Genomic DNA, 21,987 nt, shown 5'->3' on the forward strand with positions numbered 1-21,987 from the left:
CCCAGATGGAGGAGCGTCTGTCAGAGTTCATCCAGAACTTCTCCCCGGAGAGCGTGCTGCCGCTGGCTGACGGGGTCCTCAGCTTCATCCACCACCAGATAGCAGAGCTGTCCAGAGACTGCCTGACCAAATCACAGGACGGACTCATCACAACGGTGTATTTCTTTGAGCTGCAGGAGAATCTGGAGAAGATGCTCAACGACGTGAGTCATCATGCATAGTTGCAAACACATGCAGACGCACATACACAACACATATACATGCTCACACACACACACAACACATATACATGCTCACATACACAACACATATACATGCTCACATACACAACACATATACATGCTCACATACACAACACATATACATGCTCACATACACAACACATATACATGCTCACATACACAACACATACACATGCTCACATACACAACACATATACATGCTCACATACACAACACATATACATGCTCACATACACAACACATATACATGCTCACATACACAACACATATACATGCTCACATACACAACACATATACATGCTCACACACACACACAACACATATACATGCTCACATACACAACACATATACATGCTCACATACACAACACATATACATGCTCACATACACAACACATATACATGCTCACACACACACAACACATATACATGCTCACATACACAACACATATACAGTGCCTTGCGAAAGTATTCGGCCCCCTTGAACTTTGCGACCTTTTGCCACATTTCAGGCTTCAAACATAAAGATATAAAACTGTATTTTTTTGTGAAGAATCAACAACAAGTGGGACACAATCATGAAGTGGAACGACATTTATTGGATATTTCAAACTTTTTTAACAAATCAAAAACTGAAAAATTGGGCGTGCAAAATTATTCAGCCCCTTTACTTTCAGTGCAGCAAACTCTCTCCAGAAGTTCAGTGAGGATCTCTGAATGATCCAATGTTGACCTAAATGACTAATGATGATAAATACAATCCACCTGTGTGTAATCAAGTCTCCGTATAAATGCACCTGCACTGTGATAGTCTCAGAGGTCCGTTAAAAGCGCAGAGAACATCATGAAGAACAAGGAACACACCAGGCAGGTCCGAGATACTGTTGTGAAGAAGTTTAAAGCCGGATTTGGATACAAAAAGATTTCCCAAGCTTTAAACATCCCAAGGAGTACTGTGCAAGCGATAATATTGAAATGGAAGGAGTATCAGACCACTGCAAATCTACCAAGACCTGGCCGTCCCTCTAAACTTTCAGCTCATACAAGGAGAAGACTGATCAGAGATGCAGCCAAGAGGCCCATGATCACTCTGGATGAACTGCAGAGATCTACAGCTGAGGTGGGAGACTCTATCCATAGGACAACAATTTTAATTTTAATTTTAAAAAAATTTTTATTTCACCTTTATTTAACCAGGTAGGCTAGTTGAGAACAAGTTCTCATTTGCAACTGCGACCTGGCCAAGATAAAGCATAGCAGTGTGAACAGACAACACAGAGTTACACATGGAGTAAACAATTAACAAGTCAATAACACAGTAGAAAAAAAAAATGGGCAGTCTATATACAATGTGTGCAAAAGGCATGAGGAGGTAGGCGAATAATACAATTTTGCAGATTAACACTGGAGTGATAAATGATCAGATGGTCATGTACAGGTAGAGATATTGGTGTGCAAAAGAGCAGAAAAGTAAATAAATAAAAAACAGTATAAAAACAGTCTGGGAATGAGGTAGGTGAAAATGGGTGGGCTATTTACCAATAGACTATGTACAGCTGCAGCGATCGGTTAGCTGCTCGGATAGCTGATGTTTGAAGTTGGTGAGGGAGATAAAAGTCTCCAACTTCAGCGATTTTTGCAGTTCGTTCCAGTCACAGGCAGCAGAGTACTGGAACGAAAGGCGGCCAAATGAGGTGTTGGCTTTAGGGATGATCAGTGAGATACACCTGCTGGAGCGCGTGCTACGGATGGGTGTTGCCATCGTGACCAGTGAACTGAGATAAGGCGGAGCTTTACCTAGCATGGACTTGTAGATGACCTGGAGCCAGTGGGTCTGGCGACGAATATGTAGCGAGGGCCAGCCGACTAGAGCATACAAGTCGCCGTGGTGGGTGGTATAAGGTGCTTTGGTGACAAAACGGATGGCACTGTGATAGACTGCATCCAGTTTGCTGAGTAGAGTGTTGGAAGCCATTTTGTAGATGACATCGCCGAAGTCGAGGATCGGTAGGATAGTCAGGTTTACTACGGTAAGCTTGGCGGCGTGAGTGAAGGAGGCTTTGTTGCGGAATAGAAAGCCGACTCTTGATTTGATTTTCGATTGGAGATGTTTGATATGAGTCTGGAAGGAGAGTTTGCAGTCTAGCCAGACACCTAGGTACTTATAGATGTCCACATATTCAAGGTCGGAACCATCCAGGGTGGTGATGCTAGTCGGGCATGCGGGTGCAGGCAGCGATCGGTTGAAAAGCATGCATTTAGTTTTACTCGCGTTTAAGAGGCCACGGAAGGAGTGCTGTATGGCATTGAAGCTCGTTTGGAGGTTAGATAGCACAGTGTCCAATGACGGGCCGAAAGTATATAGAATGGTGTCGTCTGCGTAGAGGTGGATCAGGGAATCGCCCGCAGCAAGAGCAACATCATTGATATATACAGAGAAAAGAGTCGGCCCGAGAATTGAACCCTGTGGCACCCCCACAGAGACTGCCAGAGGACCGGACAGCATGCCCTCCGATTTGACACACTGAACTCTGTCTGCAAAGTAATTGGTGAACCAGGCAAGGCAGTCATCCGAAAAACCGAGGCTATTGAGTCTGCCGATAAGAATATGGTGATTGACAGAGTCGAAAGCCTTGGCGAGGTCGATGAAGACGGCTGCACAGTACTGTCTTTTATCGATGGCGGTTATGATATCGTTTAGTACCTTGAGTGTGGCTGAGGTGCACCCGTGACCGGCTCGGAAACCAGATTGCACAGCGGAGAAGGTACGGTGGGATTCGAGATGGTCAGTGACCTGTTTGTTGACTTGGCTTTCAAAGACCTTAGATAGGCAGGGCAGGATGGATATAGGTCTATAGCAGTTTGGGTCCAGGGTGTCTCCCTTTTTGAAGAGGGGGATGACTGCGGCAGCTTTCCAATCCTTGGGGATCTCAGACGATATGAAAGAGAGGTTGAACAGGCTGGTAATAGGGGTTGCGACAATGGCGGCAGATAGTTTCAGAAATAGAGGGTCCAGATTGTCAAGCCCAGCTGATTTGTACGGGTCCAGGTTTTGCAGCTCTTTCAGAACATCTGCTATCTGGATTTGGGTAAAGGAGAACCTGGAGAGGCTTGGGCGAGGAGCTGCGGGGGTGGCGGAGCTGTTGGCCGAGGTTGGAGTAGCCAGGCGGAAGGCATGGCCAGCCGTTGAGAAGTGCTTATTGAAGTTTTCGATAATCATGGATTTATCGGTGGAGACCGTGTTACCTAGCCTCAGTGCAGTGGGCAGCTGGGAGGAGGTGCTCTTGTTCTCCATGGACTTCACAGTGTCCCAGAAGTTTTTGGAGTTGGAGCTACAGGATGCAAACTTCTGCCTGAAGAAGCTGGCCTTAGCTTTCCTGACTGACTGCGTGTATTGATTCCTGACTTCCCTGAACAGTTGCATATCACGGGGGCTATTCGATGCTATTGCAGTCCGCCACAGGATGTTTTTGTGCTGGTCGAGGGCAGTCAGGTCTGGAGTGAACCAAGGGCTGTATCTGTTCTTGGTTCTGCATTTTTTGAACGGAGCATGCTTATCTAAAATGGTGAGGAAGTTACTTTTAAAGAATGACCAGGCATCCTCAACTGACGGGATGAGGTCAATGTCCTTCCAGGATACCCGGCCAGGTCGATTAGAAAGGCCTGCTCACAGAAGTGTTTTAGGGAGCGTTTGACAGTGATGAGGGGTGGTCGTTTGACTGCGGCTCAATCAGTCGTATATTGCACAAATCTGGCCTTTATGGAAGAGTGGCAAGAAGAAAGCCATTTCTTAAAGATATCCATAAAAAGTGTTGTTTAAAGTTTGCCACAAGCCAACTGGGAGACACACCAAACATGTGGAAGAAGGTGCTCTGGTCAGATGAAACCAAAATGGAACTTTTTGGCAACAATGTTTGGCATAAAAGCAACACAGCTCATCACCCTGAACACCATCCCCACTGTCAAACATGGTGGTGGCAGCATCATGGTTTGGGCCTGCTTTTCTTCAGCAGGGACAGGGAAGATGGTTAAAATTGATGGGAAGATGGATGGAGCTAAATATAGGACCATTCTGGAAGAAAACCTGATGGAGTCTGCAAAAGACCTGAGACTGGGACGGAGATTTGTCTTCCAACAAGACAATGATCCAAAACATAAAGCAAAATCTACAATGGAATGGTTCAAAAATAAACATATCCAGGTGTTAGAATGGCCAAGTCAAAGTCCAGACCTGAATCCAATCGAGAATCTGTGGAAAGAACTGAAAACTGCTGTTCACAAATGCTCTCCATCCAACCTCACTGAGCTCGAGCTGTTTTTCAGTCTCTCGATGTGCAAAACTGATAGAGACATACCCCAAGCGACTTACAGCTGTAATCGCAGCAAAAGGTAGCGCTACAAAGTATTAACTTAAGGGGGCTGAATAATTTTGCACGCCCAATTTTTCAGTTTTTGATTTGTTAAAGAAGTTTGAAATATCCAATAAATGTCGTTCCACTTCATGATTGTGTCCCACTTGTTGTTGATTCTTCACAAAAAAATACAGTTTTATATCTTTATGTTTGAAGCCTGAAATGTGGCAAAAGGTCGCAAAGTTCAAGGGGGCCGAATACTTTCGCAAGGCACTGTACATGCTCACATACACAACACATATACATGCTCACATACACAACTCATATACATTGTCACACACACAACACATATACATGCTCACACACACAACACATATACATGCTCACATACACAACACATATACATGCTCACATACACAACACATATACATGCTCACATACACAACACATATACATGCTCACACACACAACACATATACATGCTCACATACACAACACATATACATGCTCACGCACACACCCCTAGTCCTCTTCTGGTCTTCCAAAATTAACTGTCATTCAATTTTATTGGTGCAGAACCTATTAATTGCTAAGAATTTGTTTATCGCTGTCCCTGGTGCTGAAGCCCTCTCTCTCTCTCTCTCTCTCCTCTCTCTCTCTCTCTCTCTCTCTCAGGCCTATGAGCGTTCTGAGAGCTCTGAGTTGACCTTCGTCACTGAGCTGGTCAAAAAGCTCTTCATCATCATATCTCGTCCCGCCCGGCTTCTGGAATGTCTGGTGAGTTCTATTACAGGTCTATTACAGGGACGTTGAATGTTCAGGCTGCGGCTCAGACACTCTGGAGACTCTATTCTAGGGCACCTGGTTCAAATGGGTTTCAGAGCAGTTCACTCTCTAAATAGATCATTGAGTTAGAAATATGTGTAATTGTTGCAATAGCTTGTGAATGGGCAATATATGCTGTACTATCATCCCTTAATTGACATGTTGAATTATTTTGTCATATAAAATGATTTCATATTGCGCTAATTCCCCTCATTTGGAACGTGTGTTATCTACCTTGTACAAGCTTGAATTTTCAACACATGAACATCTTTTTACCTCAGATTGGTGATGTTAATATCAAGATTATACTAAATAGATTTTGCTTTTAAAAAAAGTTGCTGGCCACAAACAAATCCACGTATTTGACAGTCAAGTCACTGAAATGAAACCCCTGTCACTTTGTAGGTCTCTACCTGTGAGGTGATGATTCGTTGAAATGTTCCAGTCAAAAAAGTGTTGTTTCCTTTTCGTATTGGCCATCTACTGTAAACGTGACACAACGAGATGAGTTGAGAAATGGCTACTACAGGGTCTCATCTATCGACAGGTATAAGTAGTTTACCCAAGTTAGCTGTGGTTGTATCTTTTAGAAGAGAACAAACGGTACACGTCACCCCGGTTATTGTCCCAGTTCCATTGATCTTTATAGACAATAGGGATGTGATTCATTTGCGCTAGCTTTTGATTACAGTACAACAAGCCAATCAAAGTGTAGAGTGGCTGCTTGGTAAATGTTGGTGTGTGTGCAGTTTATATGCAACTTATTTAGCTAAATAGAACTAATCTGAACACAAGTGTGACATATGTATGTGTAGGGAGTAATGTTTATTTTTGGCCTTCAAAATATCACAACTTATTTCAGCATATTGATTATGAATTTGGACATTTAAAAACAAATTCATAATCAACAACAGGTAGCAGGAACAGTAACATGTTTTAGGAATGTAAATGATACTTTCTGCATCATTTTTCAACAGGATTCTACTTAATCACCTAAAGACTAATGAATGAACCCCAAAACGTGCTTTGGTTTATTGATTTTGATAATATAGCTATAATCGTGAAAAATATGTCTGTTTTGCCTACTATTCCAAATGGCACCCTATTCCCAATATAGTGCACTGCTTTTGGACCAGGCCCCCATAGGGCTCTGATCAAAGGTAGTGCACCATGTAGGGAAAAGGATGCCATTTGGGACACACAAACATTCCATACTGTTCATCCCCTTTAATCTGTCTCCCTCTCTCATTTTTCCCTGTAGCTAAATCAACGATACTAGAGGCTAACTTTATGACAGATTGTGCGGTGTATTTAACCAAAACACATCCCTTGTTTTCATAGATATAGGTCAAAGATGTCTTTATATGAGTCATTACATACACAGCATTAAGTTAAATGCCTAAGGATATTTTCCTAACTGTAAAACGTCCACCCACACACAGTGCTGCCATGGGCCAACACCTCATTCAATGACAGTTGAAATGAACTCCTCCAACTGTCCAGTTGACATTCAAAGCTATATGTACATAAGTCACTGGAGTGTCCCTGGATTTACACACTCTGGTTGATGGCTTCCCCTGCCTGTCAAACGCTTGGTCCCACCTCCTTCTGCTGTTGCGTCTCATCTTCCCGTTGCCAGGGCGACCAGCGGAAGAGGTCGATAGGGTCAGGCTGGATGCTTCTGCTTGTGTCAGTTATATGAGAGAGAGAGTGAGAGGGAAGAGGTAGACAAGGATGGAGGGAGAGAGAAAGTGAAATGGAGGGGGGAGAGAGAAAGCGATAGAAGGAAAGCTGTAGGGAAGGATGGAGGGAGAGACAAAGGAAAATGGAGAGAGAGAGGAGAATGAAAGAGGTAGGGAAAGGTGGAGGGAGAGAGGAGAGAGAACGTGAATTGGAGGGGAGAGGGGGGGGGGGGTTCAGTTCATTTGGCATTCTAGTCACAGTCTCCTCTGATTTGGTGAAATGTCAGAGCCATGGTGGAAGAACATTATCCCACATAGAGGTACATAGAGCAGAGCAGAACTCTGTGCCGAGAGCTTCACTCCCACAGAATCCAGTACAAGACTTATATTAGTCTTATATTGTGTCTCTAATCTATGATCACTCCACTCATCATAGTTGGCAATCCAGGGAACTTTGTAAATTTACTCAAAGAAATATAATCTATTCTATTCTTTCTATTTCTATGGGTTCACTCCTCTCATCTGTATCTTAGTTGGCAAGGCCAGGGAACAGTTGATCATCGGAACACTGAAACCAGGAAATGACCTTCCCCTCCAGGTGCTCTGGTTTCTAATAACAGTGTTATATCCCTCCACAAAGGGTGAATGAAAGAGATGCCCAGAGGACAGAATAAAAGGCTATGTTAATCAGCTGTAGGGCTTATTGGAGCAGCAATTCAAAGTTATGACCATGTTAGTACCCAGCAGTTTATTAGCTCATTATTTCAGCCTGTAGGATTCCCCAGTTAAACTCAAAACAGCACACACAATACCATACACAATGGCAGTCGATGTGGCAGATTTAGTCTGTTACACTATATTATATTGTCCCCCCTCTTCTCAATACCACAGACAGTACTGTCAATACTGTCCCCCCTCCTCTCAATACCACAGACAGTACTGTCAATATCGTCCCTCCTCTCAATACCACAGACAGTACTGTCAATATTGTCCCTCCTCTCAATACCACAGACAGTACTGTCAATATCGTCCCCCCTCTTCTCAATACCACAGACAGTACTGTCAAAATTGTCCCCCCTCCTCTCAATACCGGCGGCAGGGTAGCCTAGTGGTTTGAGCGTTGGACAAGTAACCGAAAGGTTGCTGGATCGAATCCCTGAGCTGACAAGGTAAAAATCTGTCATTCTGCCCCTGAACAAGGCAGTTAACCCACTGTTCCTAGGCCATCATTGAAAATAAGAATTTGTTCTTAACTGACTTTCCTAGTTAAATAAAGGTAAAAAAATATATATACATTGTCCCCCCTCCCCTTCATGTACAGGAGTTCAATCCAGAAAAGTCAATACTACATCAAGTTTATGTGGCAGACTGGCAGCTTTTGTGTAACTGTGTATATGGTTCCTTGTCACCCCCCCTCCTCTCTGTAGGAGTTCAACCCAGAGGAGTTCTATCACCTGCTGGAGGCAGCGGAGGACCACGCCAAGGAGGGACACCTGATGAAGACGGACATCCCTCGCTACATCATCAGCCAGCTGGGTCTGACCCGGGACCCTCTGGAGGGTGAGACACACACACATTTAATGAAGATGGATACTCCTTGTTACGTCAGGACACTCTAGAGCCCTCAACTATGGAACCACTTGGTTTTATTCCTTTCTTCTCCTCCAATCAGGGATTGATTTAGACCTGGGATGAATGGAAAGAGACAGATTGAAGGCTGGGACAGACCAGAGACCCTCTGGAGGGTGAGAGAGAAGGATAAGAGGGAGGAGGAGAGAGAAGAGAGGAACAGAAATAAACAGATTCAGATGGCTGGAACAGACCAGGGACCCTCTGGAGGGTGAGAGAGAAGGATAAGAGGGAGGAGGAGAGAGAAGAGAGGAACAGAAATAGACAGATTCAGATGGCTGGGACAGACCAAGCACCCTCTGGAGGGTGAGAGATATGTAGGAGAGAGGAGTAGAGGGGAGATTTAATGAAGAAGAGAGTAAGGAAGAGAGGAATAAAAAGAGACATGCAGACAGCTGGGACTGACCTGCGACCGTGTGGAGGTTGGGATGGGGGGGAGAGACAGTAGACGGAAACAGAAAGAGACAGATTTAGGGCATCGTGTACCTGTAGAAGCCAAACAAGAGAAAATGAAAGATTGATGGTTGAGATTTCTCTACCCACATTTTGACAGCCACACTCCCCTCGGGTGTTTATTATAGGTAATTAACTATAAAGCTAGCAGAAATAACCTTAGAAAAAAACAATACATTTTGGCATGAGAAAAACAACAGCATCTTGGCATTGTAGCATGTGGGCAGGGATCCACCTGTCAGCTAGCCTGGTCCCAGCTCTTGTCATTGTCACACTGAACCTTGGCAAGACAGCACAAACAGACCTGGGACCAGGCTACATGTAGACATTATTGAGACGCAGAGAGAACTCCCTTTACTGATTATGAAGCCGGTCGCAGCACTGCACTCACTGTCATTAATCTACACCAGCCCCCAAACTCCTTCTCTGACTCCTTCAATTCATTCCAGCTCCACTTCTCACAGTGGCAAATCCATCACAAGCTGTTCATTGAACTACTCAATGTAAATGGGTTAGAAAGACTATTCAGAATCCGACTGGCTCCTCTTTGTCAGCTACCTTCAGTCTGGTTGAAGAAATATGAGTTTGGGTTTTAGTGGGTTGTCACAATGTGACACTTTTTACAAACCACCTCTTGGTTTAGCACCTTTCTGTTTTTCACCCACACAAATATTCACAGCTTCATCTCTCTTTCTCTCTCTCACACACTCTCGTCTTCCCTCCCTCTCTCGGTTCCCCAAACACAACCATTTCGTTTTAGAAATGTTGTTACCAAGGTGACAAGAAGATATATTATTTTCACATCATTTTATGTGACATCTAATTCAAATTAACGAGATGCTTACTTAAAGGTGCAATGCAGCCGTTTTTATCTCAATATCAAATCATTTCTGATAACAGTGAAGTACCTTACTGTGATTGTTTTCAATTAAAATTGTTAAAAAATAATTCTTCTTCGCAAAGAGCACCGTCTGGAAGTGGTCTGAGTGGGGAGGGGAAAACTGAAAATGAGCTGTTATTGGTCTATTAACTCATTTACCGGCTCCATCCTACCAAAACAGTCAGAAATTTCAGGCGGTCGTTTCAAACAGCTCTAACACTAACTTTTTCTCCAACTTCATACTATGGAAATATATATAGTGCTTTGGAAAGTATTCAGACCCCTTGACTTTTTCCACATTTGTTAGGTTACAGTCTTCTTCTAAAATGTATTAAATAGTTTTTCCCCTTATCATTCTACACACAGTAGCCCATAATGGAAAAGCAAAAACATTTTTTTAGAATTTTTTGCAAATGTATTTAACAATAAAAACTGAATTATCACATGTACTACTGTTCAAAAGTTTGAAATTAAAACTTAGAAATTAAAACTTAGAAATGTCCACAGATTTTTTTATGGAATATCTACATATGCGTACAGAGGCCCATTATCAGCAACCATGTTCAATGGCACGTTGTGTTAGTTAATCCAAGTTTATCATTTTAAAAGGCTAATTGATCATAGAAAACCCTTTTGCAATTATTTTAGCACAGCTGAAAACTTGTGCTGATTAAGGAAGCAATAAAACTGGCCTTCTTTAGACTAGTTGAGTATCTGGAGCATCAGCATTTGCTCCAAATGACCAGAAACAAAGTCTATCTTCTGAAACTCGTCAGTCTATTCTTGTTCTGAGAAATGGCTATTCCATGCGAGAAATTGCCAAGAAACTGAAGATCTATGTAGATATTCCATTTAAAAAATCTGCAATTTCCAGCTACAACAGTCAATTACATAATAAAAAATGTCTACACTGTATTTCTGATCAATTTGATGTTATTTTAATGGACAAAGAAAATAATTTTCTTTCAAAAACAAGGACATATCTAAGTGACCCCAAACTTTTGAACGGTAGTGTACATACTGTAAGTATTCAGACCCTTTACTCAGTGCTTTGTTGAAGCACCTTTGGCAGTGATTACAGCCTCGAGTCTTCTTAGGTATAACGCTACAAGCTTGGCAAACCTCTATTTGGGGAGTTTATCCCATTCTTCTCTGCAGATACTCTCAAGCTCTGTCAGGTTGGATGGGGAGCATTGCTGCACAGCTATTTTCAGGTCACACCAGAGATTTTCTGTCTGGGCCACTCATCAAGGACATTCAGAGACCTTCGCCCCAGTCTGAGGTCCTGAGCACTCTGGAGCAGGTTTTCATCAAGGATCTCTCTGTACTTTGCTCTGTTCATCTTTGCCTCGATCCTGACTAGTCTCTCAGTCCCTGCCGCTAAAAAACATCCCCACAGCATGATGCTACCACCACCATGCTTCACTGTAGGGATGGTGCCAGGTTTCCCTGCCAGGTTTCCCTACAGTTCAATCTTGGTTTCATCACACCAGAGAATCTTGTTTCTCATGGTTTGAGTCCTTTAGGTGCCTTTTGGCAAATTCCAAGCGGGCTGTCATGTGCCATTTACTGAGTAGTGGCTTCCATCTGGCCACTCTACAATAAAGGCCTGATTGGTGGAGTGCTGCAGAGATGGTTGTCCTTCTGGAAGGTTCTCTCATCTCAACAGAGGAATTCTGGAGCTCTTTCAGAGTGACCATTGGGTTCTTGGTCACCTCTCTGACCAAGGCCCTTCTCCCCTGATTGCTCAATTTGGTCAGGCGGACAGTTTCAGGAAGTGTCTTGGTGGTTCCAAACTTTTTCCATTTAAGAATGATGGAGGCCACTGGGTTTTTGGGGACACTCAATGCTGCAGACATTTTTTGGTACCCTTTCCCAGATCTGTGCCTTAACACAATCCTGTCTCGGAGCTCTACAAACAGTTTCTTTGACCTCATGGCTTGTTTTTTGCTCTGACTGGCTGTGAGACCTTATATAGACAGGTGTGTGCTTTTCCAAATCATGTCCAATCAATTGAATTTACCACAGGTGGACTCCAATCAAGGTGTAAAAATATCTCAAGGATGATGAATAAAAACACCTGAGCTCAATTTTGAGTCTCATAGCAAAGGGTCTGAATACTTATGTAAAGAAGGTATTTCTGTTTTTTGTTTTTATTACATTTGCAAAAATGTCTAAAAACCTGTTTTCGCTTTGTCATTATGGGGTATTGTGTGTATATTGATGAGGGAAAACATTTATTTAATCCATTTTAGAATAAGGCTGTAACGTAACAAAATGTGGAAAAAGTCAAAGGGTCTGAATACTTTCCAAAGGCACTGTATATATAAAACATGGAAATCCCGTATTTGACTGCACTGGGCCTTTAACATATTTGCATTTATTTGTTCAGCACTCTCCCCCTTATCCAGAGTGACTCACATGTCAAAGCGATTTTGTTATTGTAGAGAAAAACCTGAACAACCCTCTTTAAAGTGAATTGCCATTGCATTGCTCAGGCTGTAACACAACGAAGTGTGGAATAAGTCACTTTCTGAAGGCACTGTATGTATACACAATGCTATTGATCTGCAACAGTACACACCAGATACTGTATTGAGTGTTAAATCATGTGTTTTTGTCCAGACATTGTGAGCATGGACAACTACTATGACAGTGAAGGTCTCCACACCCCAGAGCCAGACGATTCTGCAGAGGTGAGGACCCTCCATCTCTAATGAGAAATACACTCACAGACACACCAGATCAGAGGTGAGGACCCTCCATCTCTAATGAGAAATACACTCACAGACACACCAGATCAGAGGTGAGGACCCTCCATCTCTAATGAGAAATACACTCACAGACACACCAGATCAGAGGTGAGGACCCTCCATCTCTAATGAGAAATACACTCACAGACACACCAGATCAGAGGTGAGGACCCTCCATTTCTAATGAGAAATACACTCACAGACACACCAGATCAGAGGTGAGGACCCTCCATCTCTAATGAGAAATACACTCACAGACAACCAGATCAGAGGTGAGGACCCTCCATCTCTAATGAGAAATACACTCACAGACAACCAGATCAGAGGTGAGGACCCTCCATCTCTAATGAGAAATACACTCACAGACACACCAGATCAGAGGTGAGGACCCTCCATTTCTAATGAGAAATACACTCACAGACAACCAGATCAGAGGTGAGGACCCTCCATTTCTAATGAGAAATACACTCACAGACACACCAGATCAGAGGTGAGGACCCTCCATCTCTAATGAGAAATACACTCACAGACAACCAGATCAGAGGTGAGGACCCTCCATTTCTAATGAGAAATACACTCACAGACAACCAGATCAGAGGTGAGGACCCTCCATCTCTAATGAGAAATACACTCACAGACAACCAGATCAGAGGTGAGGACCCTCCATTTCTAATGAGAAATACACTCACAGACACACCAGATCAGAGGTGAGGACCCTCCATTTCTAATGAGAAATACACTCACAGACACACCAGATCAGAGGTGAGGACCCTCCATCTCTAATGAGAAATACACTCACAGACACACCAGATCAGAGGTGAGGACCCTCCATCTCTAATGAGAAATACACTCACAGACAACCAGATCAGAGGTGAGGACCCTCCATTTCTAATGAGAAATACACTCACAGACACACCAGATCAGAGGTGAGGACCCTCCATCTCTAATGAGAAATACACTCACAGACACACCAGATCAGAGGTGAGGACCCTCCATCTCTAATGAGAAATACACTCACAGACACACCAGATCAGAGATGAGGACCCTCCATCTCTAATGAGAAATACACTCACAGACACACCAGATCAGAGGTGAGGACCCTCCATCTCTAATGAGAAATACACTCACAGACACACCAGATCAGAGGTGAGGACCCTCCATCTCTAATGAGAAATACACTCACAGACACACCAGATCAGAGGTGAGGACCCTCCATCTCTAATGAGAAATACACTCACAGACAACCAGATCAGAGGTGAGGACCCTCCATCTCTAATGAGAAATACACTCACAGACACACCAGATCAGAGGTGAGGACCCTCCATCTCTAATGAGAAATACACTCACAGACACACCAGATCAGAGGTGAGGACCCTCCATTTCTAATGAGAAATACACTCACAGACACACCAGATCAGAGATGAGGACCCTCCATCTCTAATGAGAAATACACTCACAGACACACCAGATCAGAGATGAGGACCCTCCATCTCTAATGAGAAATACACTCACAGACACACCAGATCAGAGATGAGGACCCTCCATTTCTAATGAGAAATACACTCACAGACACACCAGATCAGAGATGAGGACCCTCCATCTCAAATGAGAAATACACTCACAGACACACCAGATCAGAGGTGAGGACCCTCCATCTCTAATGAGAAATACACTCACAGACACACCAGATCAGAGGTGAGGACCCTCCATTTCTAATGAGAAATACACTCACAGACACACCAGATCTCTCTTCAAATAGTATCTAGCTTATATTGGACTTGACTGAGCTTGCCTGCTTGTTTATGTAGGGGAAGATGAAAGCCATGAAGCCGCCAAGTGAAGAAGACTTTCAAACCATCAAGCTGATCAGCAACGGAGCATATGGGTGAGTAGAGTCTGGTCAAAGCAATATGAATGACTATACATTTCATGTACATCACAAAGTCCTCACATTCATTCAAAGACATGAGGCTCCAGGTAGATTTATCTGACCATCTAATTTTACCACAACCATACCCTTGGCTTCTTGCACCTCTACCCTTTACCCATCTCCCTCCTCCCCCTCTCTCCCCTCCTCCTCCTTGTCCACTCTCTTCTCTCCCGTCCCTCCTTCGTCCCTCCTCCTTCCCTACCCCGTCAGTGCGGTGTACCTGGTACGTCACAGGGAGACCCGTCAGCGTTTTGCCATGAAGAAGATCAACAAGCAGAACCTGATCCTGAGGAACCAGATCCAGCAGGCCTTCGTAGAGAGAGACATCCTGACCTTCGCTGAGAACCCCTTCGTGGTCTCCATGTTCTGCTCCTTCGAGACTCGCAGGCACCTCTGCATGGTCATGGAGTACGTTGAAGGTTAGTGGGTTTCTGAGGAAACTGTACTACTTTAATGGAATTACAATAAAGGCTTCATAGGGTGTCCCAAGAAACTTCACATATCTTACACCTTGCTCTTTCAAAGTTCTCTCCGTTCTGATCTTGTTCACTTCCTTTGAGGTGAGAGAGTTTCTCAGGAAACCTGGTTGGATTTCATCCTCATTCTGGAAAGTAGTACTCTCCCTTCTGCCCTTGTTCATTTGCCCTTCATGGTATCTGATAGGACTGGCTAGGTGAAAGCACTATGGTGGAAACCAGCGGGGAGGGCGGCTCATAATAATGGATGGAGTGATGTAAATGGAATGGTATCAAACACATGGAAAACCACATGTTTGATGTGTGTGATACCATTCCATTCCAAACATTACTATGAGGCCATCCTCCTCATTTAAAGTGCCACCAGACTAATCAAATCAATGTTTATTTGTCACATGCGCCGAATACAACAGTAACGAGGCTATATACAGTAGCGAGGCTATAACAGTAGCAAGGCTATATACAGTAGCGAGGCTATAACAATAGCGAGGCTATAACAGTAACGAGGCTATATACAGTAGCGAGGCTATAACAGTAACGAGGCTATATACAGTAGCGAGGCTATAACAGTAACGAGGCTATATACAGTAGCGAGGCTATAACAGTAACGAGGCTATATACAGTAACGAAGCTATATACAGTAGTCAGGCTATAACAGTAGTCAGGCTATAACAGTAACGAGGCTATAACAGTAACGAGGCTATATACAGTAGTCAGGCTATAACAGTAACGAGGCTATAACCGTAGCAAGGCTATATACAGTAGTCAGGCTATAACAGTAACGATGCTATAACAGTAGCGAGGCTATATACAGTAGCGAGGCTATAACAGTAGCGAGGCTATAACAGTAATGAGGCTATAACAGTAACGAGGCTATAACAGTAGTGAGGCTATAACAGTAACAAGGCTATAACTGTAACGAGGCTATATACAGTAACGAGGCTATATACAGTAGTGAGGCTATAACAGTAACGAGGCTATAACAGTAGCGAGGCTATAACAGTAGCGAGGCTATAACTGTAACGAGGCTATATACAGTAACGAGGCTATAACAGTAGTGAGGCTGTAACAGTAACGAGGTTATATACAGGCACCGGTTAGTCGGGCTGATTGAGGTAGTATGTACATGTAGATATGGTTAAAGTGACTATCAATATATGATAAACAGAGAGTAGCAGTAGCGTAAAAGAAGGGTTGGCGGGTGGCGGGACACAATGCAGATAGTCCGGGTAGCCAATATGCGCAGGAACCGGTTAGTCAGGCTAATTGAGGTAGTGTGTACATGAATGTATAGTTAAAGTCACTACACATCTATGAATAACAGAGACTAGCAGCAGCGTAAAAGAGGGGTTGGGGTGGGGGCGGGACAATGTAAATAGTCTGGGTAGCCATTTGATTACCTGTTCAGGAGTCTTATGGCTTGGGGGTAAAAGCTGTTGAGGAGCCTTTTGGTCCTAGACTTGGTGCTCCGGTACCGCTTGCCGTGCGGTAGTAGAGAGAAGATTCTATGACTGGGGTGGCTGGCGCCTTTGACAATTTTTAGGGCCTTCCTCTGACACCGCCTGGTGTAGAGGTCCTGGATGGCAGACAGCTTAGCCCCAGTGATGTAATGGGCCGTACGCACTACCCTCTGTAGTGCCTTCCGGTCAGAGGCTGAGCAGTTTCCGTACCAGGCAGCGATGCAACCAGCCAGGATGCTCTCGATGTTGCAGCTGTAGAACCTTTTGAGGATCTGAGGACCCATGCCAAATCCTTTTAGTTTCCTGAGGGGGAATAGGCTTTGTCGTGCCCTCTTCACGACTGTATTGGTGTGCTTGGACAATTCTAGTTTGTTGGTGATGTGGACACCAAGGAACTTGAAGCTCTCAACCTGCTCCACTGCAGCCCTGTCGATGAGAATGAGGGGCGTGTTTGTTCCTCCTTTTCCTGTAATCCACAATCATCTCCTTTGTCTTGATTATGTTGAGGGATAGGTTGTTTTTCTGGCGTCATCCGGCCAGGTCTCTGACCTCCTCCTTATACGATGTCTAGTTGTTGTCGGTGATCAGGCACTGATGTGTCGTCTGCAAACTTAATGATGGTGTTGGAATCATGCTTTGCCACGCAGTCGTGGGTGAACAGGGAGCACAGGAGGCGACTGAGCACGCACCCCTGAGGGGCTCCAGTGTTGAGGATCAGCGTGGTGGATGTGTTGCTACCTACCCTCACCACCTGGGGGTGGCCGTCAGGAATTGCAGGATCCAGTTGCAGAGGGAGGTGTTTAGTTCCAGGATCCTTAGCTTAGTTATGAGCTTTGAGGGTACTATGGTGTTGAACGCTGAGCTGTAATAAATTAATAGCATTCTCACATAGGTGTTCCTTTTGTCCAGGTGGGAAAGGGCAGTGTGGAGTGCAATAGAGACTGCATCATCTGTGGATCTGTTTGGGCAGTATGCAAATTGGAGTGGTTCTAGGATTTCTGGGATAATGGTGTTAATGTGAGCCATTACCAGCCTTTCAAAGCACTTCATGGTTACAGACGTGAGTGCTACAGGTCTGTAGTCATTTAGGCAGGTTGCCCTAGTGTTCTTGGGCACAGAGACTATGGTGGTCTGCTTGAAACATGTTGGTATTACAGACTCAATCAGGGACATGTTGAAAATGTCAGTGAAGACACCTGCCAGTTGGTCAGCACATGCCAGGAGAACACGTCCTGGTAATCCATCTTGTGAATGTTGACCTGTTTAAAGGTCTTACTCACGTCGGCTACGGAGAGCATGATCACAATGTCGTCTGGAACAGCTGATGCTCTCATGCATGCCTCAGTGTTGCTTGCCTCGAAGCGAGCATAGAAGTAGTTTAGCTCGTCCGGTAGGCTTGTGTCACTGGGCAGCTCTTGGCTGTCCTTCCCTTTGTAGTCTGTAATAGTTTGCAAGCCCTGCCACATAAGACGAGCGTCGGAGCCGGTAAAGTACGATTCAATCTTAGCCCTATAGTGGCGCTTTGCCTATTTGATGGTTTGTCGGAGGGCATAGCAGGATTTCTCATAAGCTTCCGGGGTAGAGTCCAGCACCTTGAATGTGGCAGCTCTACCCTTTAGCTCAGTTCAAATGTTGCCTGTAATCCATGGCTTCTGGTTGGGACTGTGTCTAACGAACACCGCTGGTGGAAACTTAAAAACATCTATCCTATCTATATAGGGGATTGACTGAGGGCCAGAGATTCAAATAACTGTCAAGTTGTTATTTTAACATAGTCAATTCAGTTGTAGAAAGTAAAACGGGGTCACTTTCCACAGCAGCCCTAGCCAAGCCATCTTCCTTAATGTTAGGTGCTCGAGGGCAACTCAACATACTCAACCCAACTATATAGCAGAAAGCAGATTGCTTTTCTCCTGATTATTAGTGTTCAGAGTCAGCCTACAGACACAGCCAGGCATGAAGAGTAGTGTGTGAGTCAGATGGGACTCTGCCAAACATAGGTTTATCAGGCCAAGGAGGAGGGGAGAAACAACCCAAGACAAACGACCACAGACAGAGCCGACCGACACTGTGAAATCCTTTAACCCCTTCAGACTGACTCTCAGGCTGTGCCCCATTCTCTTCCCAAAGGGTACAGAAGTGCGCACTTGCACATTGCCCGTCGTAAATTGAACAGCGTTGTTGTGGTATAAGCTCTGTCCATTCTTTAGGAGCAGGGTAGAGAACAGAGGCATAATCCATGTCTAACCAACCATGTTGTGTTCCTATAGGGGGTGACTGTGCCTAACCAACCATGTTGTGTTCCTATAGGGGGAGACCGTGTCTAACCAACCATGTTGTGTTCCTATAGGGGGAGACTGTGTCTAACCAACCATGTTGTGTTCCTATAGGGGGAGACCGTGTCTAACCAACCATGTTGTGTTCCTATAGGGGGAGACCGTGTCTAACCAACCATGTTGTGTTCCTATAGGGGGAGACCGTGTCTAACCAACCATGTTGTGTTCCTATAGGGGGAGACCGGGTCTAACCAACCATGTTGTGTTCCTATAGGGGGAGACTGTGTCTAACCAACCATGTTGTGTTCCTATAGGGGGAGACCGTGTCTAACCAACCATGTTGTGTTCCTATAGGGGGAGACCGTGTCTAACCAACCATGTTGTGTTCCTATAGGGGGAGACCGTGTCTAACCAACCATGTTGTGTTCCTATAGGGGGAGACTGTGTCTAACCAACCATGTTGTGTTCCTATAGGGGGAGACCGTGTCTAACCAACCATGTTGTGTTCCTATAGGGGGAGACTGTGTCTAACTAACCATGTTGTGTTCCTATAGGGGGAGACTGTGCCACTCTGCTGAAGAACATCGGGGCACTGCCCGTGGAACTCACCAAAATGTACTTTGCAGAGACCGTGCTGGCACTGGAGTACCTACACAACTATGGCATCGTGCACCGAGACCTCAAGCCTGACAAGTGAGTGGGCTGCACTGCCACCCTGACAATCCCCTGGTGGATTGGAGGTTTTAAATTGCTTTCACACTATACAATATTCACCATAAATGTAATTTCTTAGGAACATTTGGGACATCCTCTAACAATATTAAGCCAAAATGTGTGTACTGTGAAAGGTTCTAGGAATACAGGCTCCTATAGCTCCTACAGGCTCCTATTGGTCATACATACCAGTGGAGGCTGGTGGGGGGAGATATAGGAGGACGGGCTCATTGTAATGGCTGGAATGGAATAATGGCTGTTCCTGGGGTTTGCTGTGCAGTTGATATCTTAACAGCCCATGGGTTGTTCCTGTTTCCACCAGTCTTCTGATCACCTCTATGGGCCACATCAAGCTGACCGACTTTGGCCTGTCTAAGATGGGTCTGATGAGCCTCACCACCAACCTGTACGAGGGACACATCGAGAAGGACGCACGCGAGTTCCTGGACAAACAGGTAGATCGATTGATTGGTCAGTCAATCAATCAGTCAGTTAGTCAGTCATGATCAGTCAGTCACTCAGCTAATCAAACAAACAATTAATCACATTGTGAGAGGTAGTATTCAGCCAACTTCTCAATGAAGAGCCAATCACATACAGTATGTTAGAAACTCTGTAGATAGCCTACAGTCATGACAGTTGCGTGAGTGAGTTGAATTCAGGATCCCTTGACTTGCCTCATGCGTCAACGGATTGAGAATCTCAAAATAACCTTGCAAAAACGCATAATTTGCCAAGCAATAGGAATACACACAGTCACTAATAATGTTTACCATACAGACTGAATCATCATAATTTCTCTAAATAAATACAATTCTGGTTCCTTTTTATTTTTCAATTACAGTTTATTGTTTACGCAGGTTTGGAATTTAAGTCCCCATATTAATAAATGATGCTGTTAGGCCAGCAGCAATACAGTGTCTTCTCCAGCGGTAGGGCATCTAGCCTGGTTAAACCAGACTGAATGCTGTGTTGTTTCACATAGAGGTAGAAAGAGGACTCTAGATGGATATAACCTGCTTTAGCATGGACATTGCATGGACACTTGACGTATTTGATACCATTCCACCTATTCTGTTCCAATCATTACCATGAGCCTGTCCTCCACAATGAAGGTGCCACCAACCTCCTGTGCTCTACGGCGTATCAGCGTGCACCCAAGATGTTGCCGTTGTTGATTATGCTTATTGTGCATTACTGTTGAACCAAAAGATGACATGTAACAAAGATTAAATGAAATGGAAACAATTAAATATGTGTATTAAATAAAATAATAATGTATGTTGATGATATTACTATGCACAATATCTAATTATGTTGCAATATGATAACAATAGCCTAATATATTCAACATGCTGTAAACTATTGTCTTTTAACAGTAAAACATGTTTTAATTCTTATCACCCTAGTAAGTATGACACACCCCTCACTATTGTCATCGGTTGCACTAATTGCAGTGTTTTTTTACATAACCTGGTTCAAGCATTCATGACATGACCATGAAGAAGGCCCAGTGTTGCTGAAATGTTGGTGGTTTACCCAATAAATTACTGGGAGCTTGTATGTAGAGTGTGCAAATCTCTTTATTACATTTTTTCAGCCTACAGTTGCTCTCCGTTAGTTAGTGGCTCTACCAACTTGTTTGGGGTGTACACCAGCTCATGCTTTTTAATGGGTTCTAATGGAGACATATCATCTGCACATGAAATAGATGAAGATCCTTTCACGTTGTGGTCTGTGCAGACTCTTGATTAGAGGGCATTGGTTATTCACTCAGCTGTAATGAACTAGGCCCCTGCTGCCTCAACAGTGTACAGCAACAGTACCAATTAGAATTAGAATTCTGATTATCAGCATTATACAATCTGGGTCCTTGATTAGTGATTACTGTACAGTACTTCTGTCAGAGACAGATTGAAGAATATTCAAGCTCTTGGGCTTGCAGTTTGCTAAGCAGGCCAGACCTGGGTCCAAATAGTATTTGTTGTTGTCTTTCATTTTTATTGAGCCTGTCTGGAGTGCCAAATGGGCAGGTGTTGCACTTTTGGGACTACTCCATTGCATCTGGTACATGTAGTTGAGAGGAAAATAGAGGCAAGGAGCGTGATCGAGACTTCTGATTGGTGGATCTCTCTCCCTCTCCCAGGTGTGTGGCACCCCAGAGTACATAGCCCCGGAGGTGATCCTGAGACAGGGCTACGGGAAGCCGGTGGACTGGTGGGCCATGGGCATCATCCTCTATGAGTTCTTAGTGGGCTGTGTGCCCTTCTTTGGAGACACGCCTGAGGAGCTCTTTGGACAGGTCATCACAGGTGA

At 44.2% G+C, this 21,987-nt stretch overlaps 1 protein-coding gene across 1 annotated transcript in view; it reads left to right on the forward strand.

Annotated features, from left to right (window-relative positions):
- The window catches only part of LOC115127769 (microtubule-associated serine/threonine-protein kinase 1-like), a 69,088-nt gene that overhangs the window by 35,173 nt on the left and 11,928 nt on the right, over positions 1–21,987 (forward strand). Inside the window, exons 7-15 of the mRNA XM_065001364.1 lie at positions 1–203; positions 5,269–5,370; positions 8,528–8,660; positions 12,688–12,758; positions 14,624–14,700; positions 14,956–15,164; positions 19,512–19,650; positions 19,994–20,126; positions 21,818–21,983. The exon at positions 1–203 is cut by the window's left edge and continues 7 nt beyond it. Coding sequence (XP_064857436.1) covers positions 1–203; positions 5,269–5,370; positions 8,528–8,660; positions 12,688–12,758; positions 14,624–14,700; positions 14,956–15,164; positions 19,512–19,650; positions 19,994–20,126; positions 21,818–21,983 — 1,233 coding nt within the window. The remainder of the gene's footprint in view (positions 204–5,268; positions 5,371–8,527; positions 8,661–12,687; positions 12,759–14,623; positions 14,701–14,955; positions 15,165–19,511; positions 19,651–19,993; positions 20,127–21,817; positions 21,984–21,987) is intronic.

Source organism: Oncorhynchus nerka, linkage group LG15 (assembly GCF_034236695.1).
Source record: "Oncorhynchus nerka isolate Pitt River linkage group LG15, Oner_Uvic_2.0, whole genome shotgun sequence".
NCBI classification, from domain to species: domain Eukaryota; kingdom Metazoa; phylum Chordata; class Actinopteri; order Salmoniformes; family Salmonidae; genus Oncorhynchus; species Oncorhynchus nerka.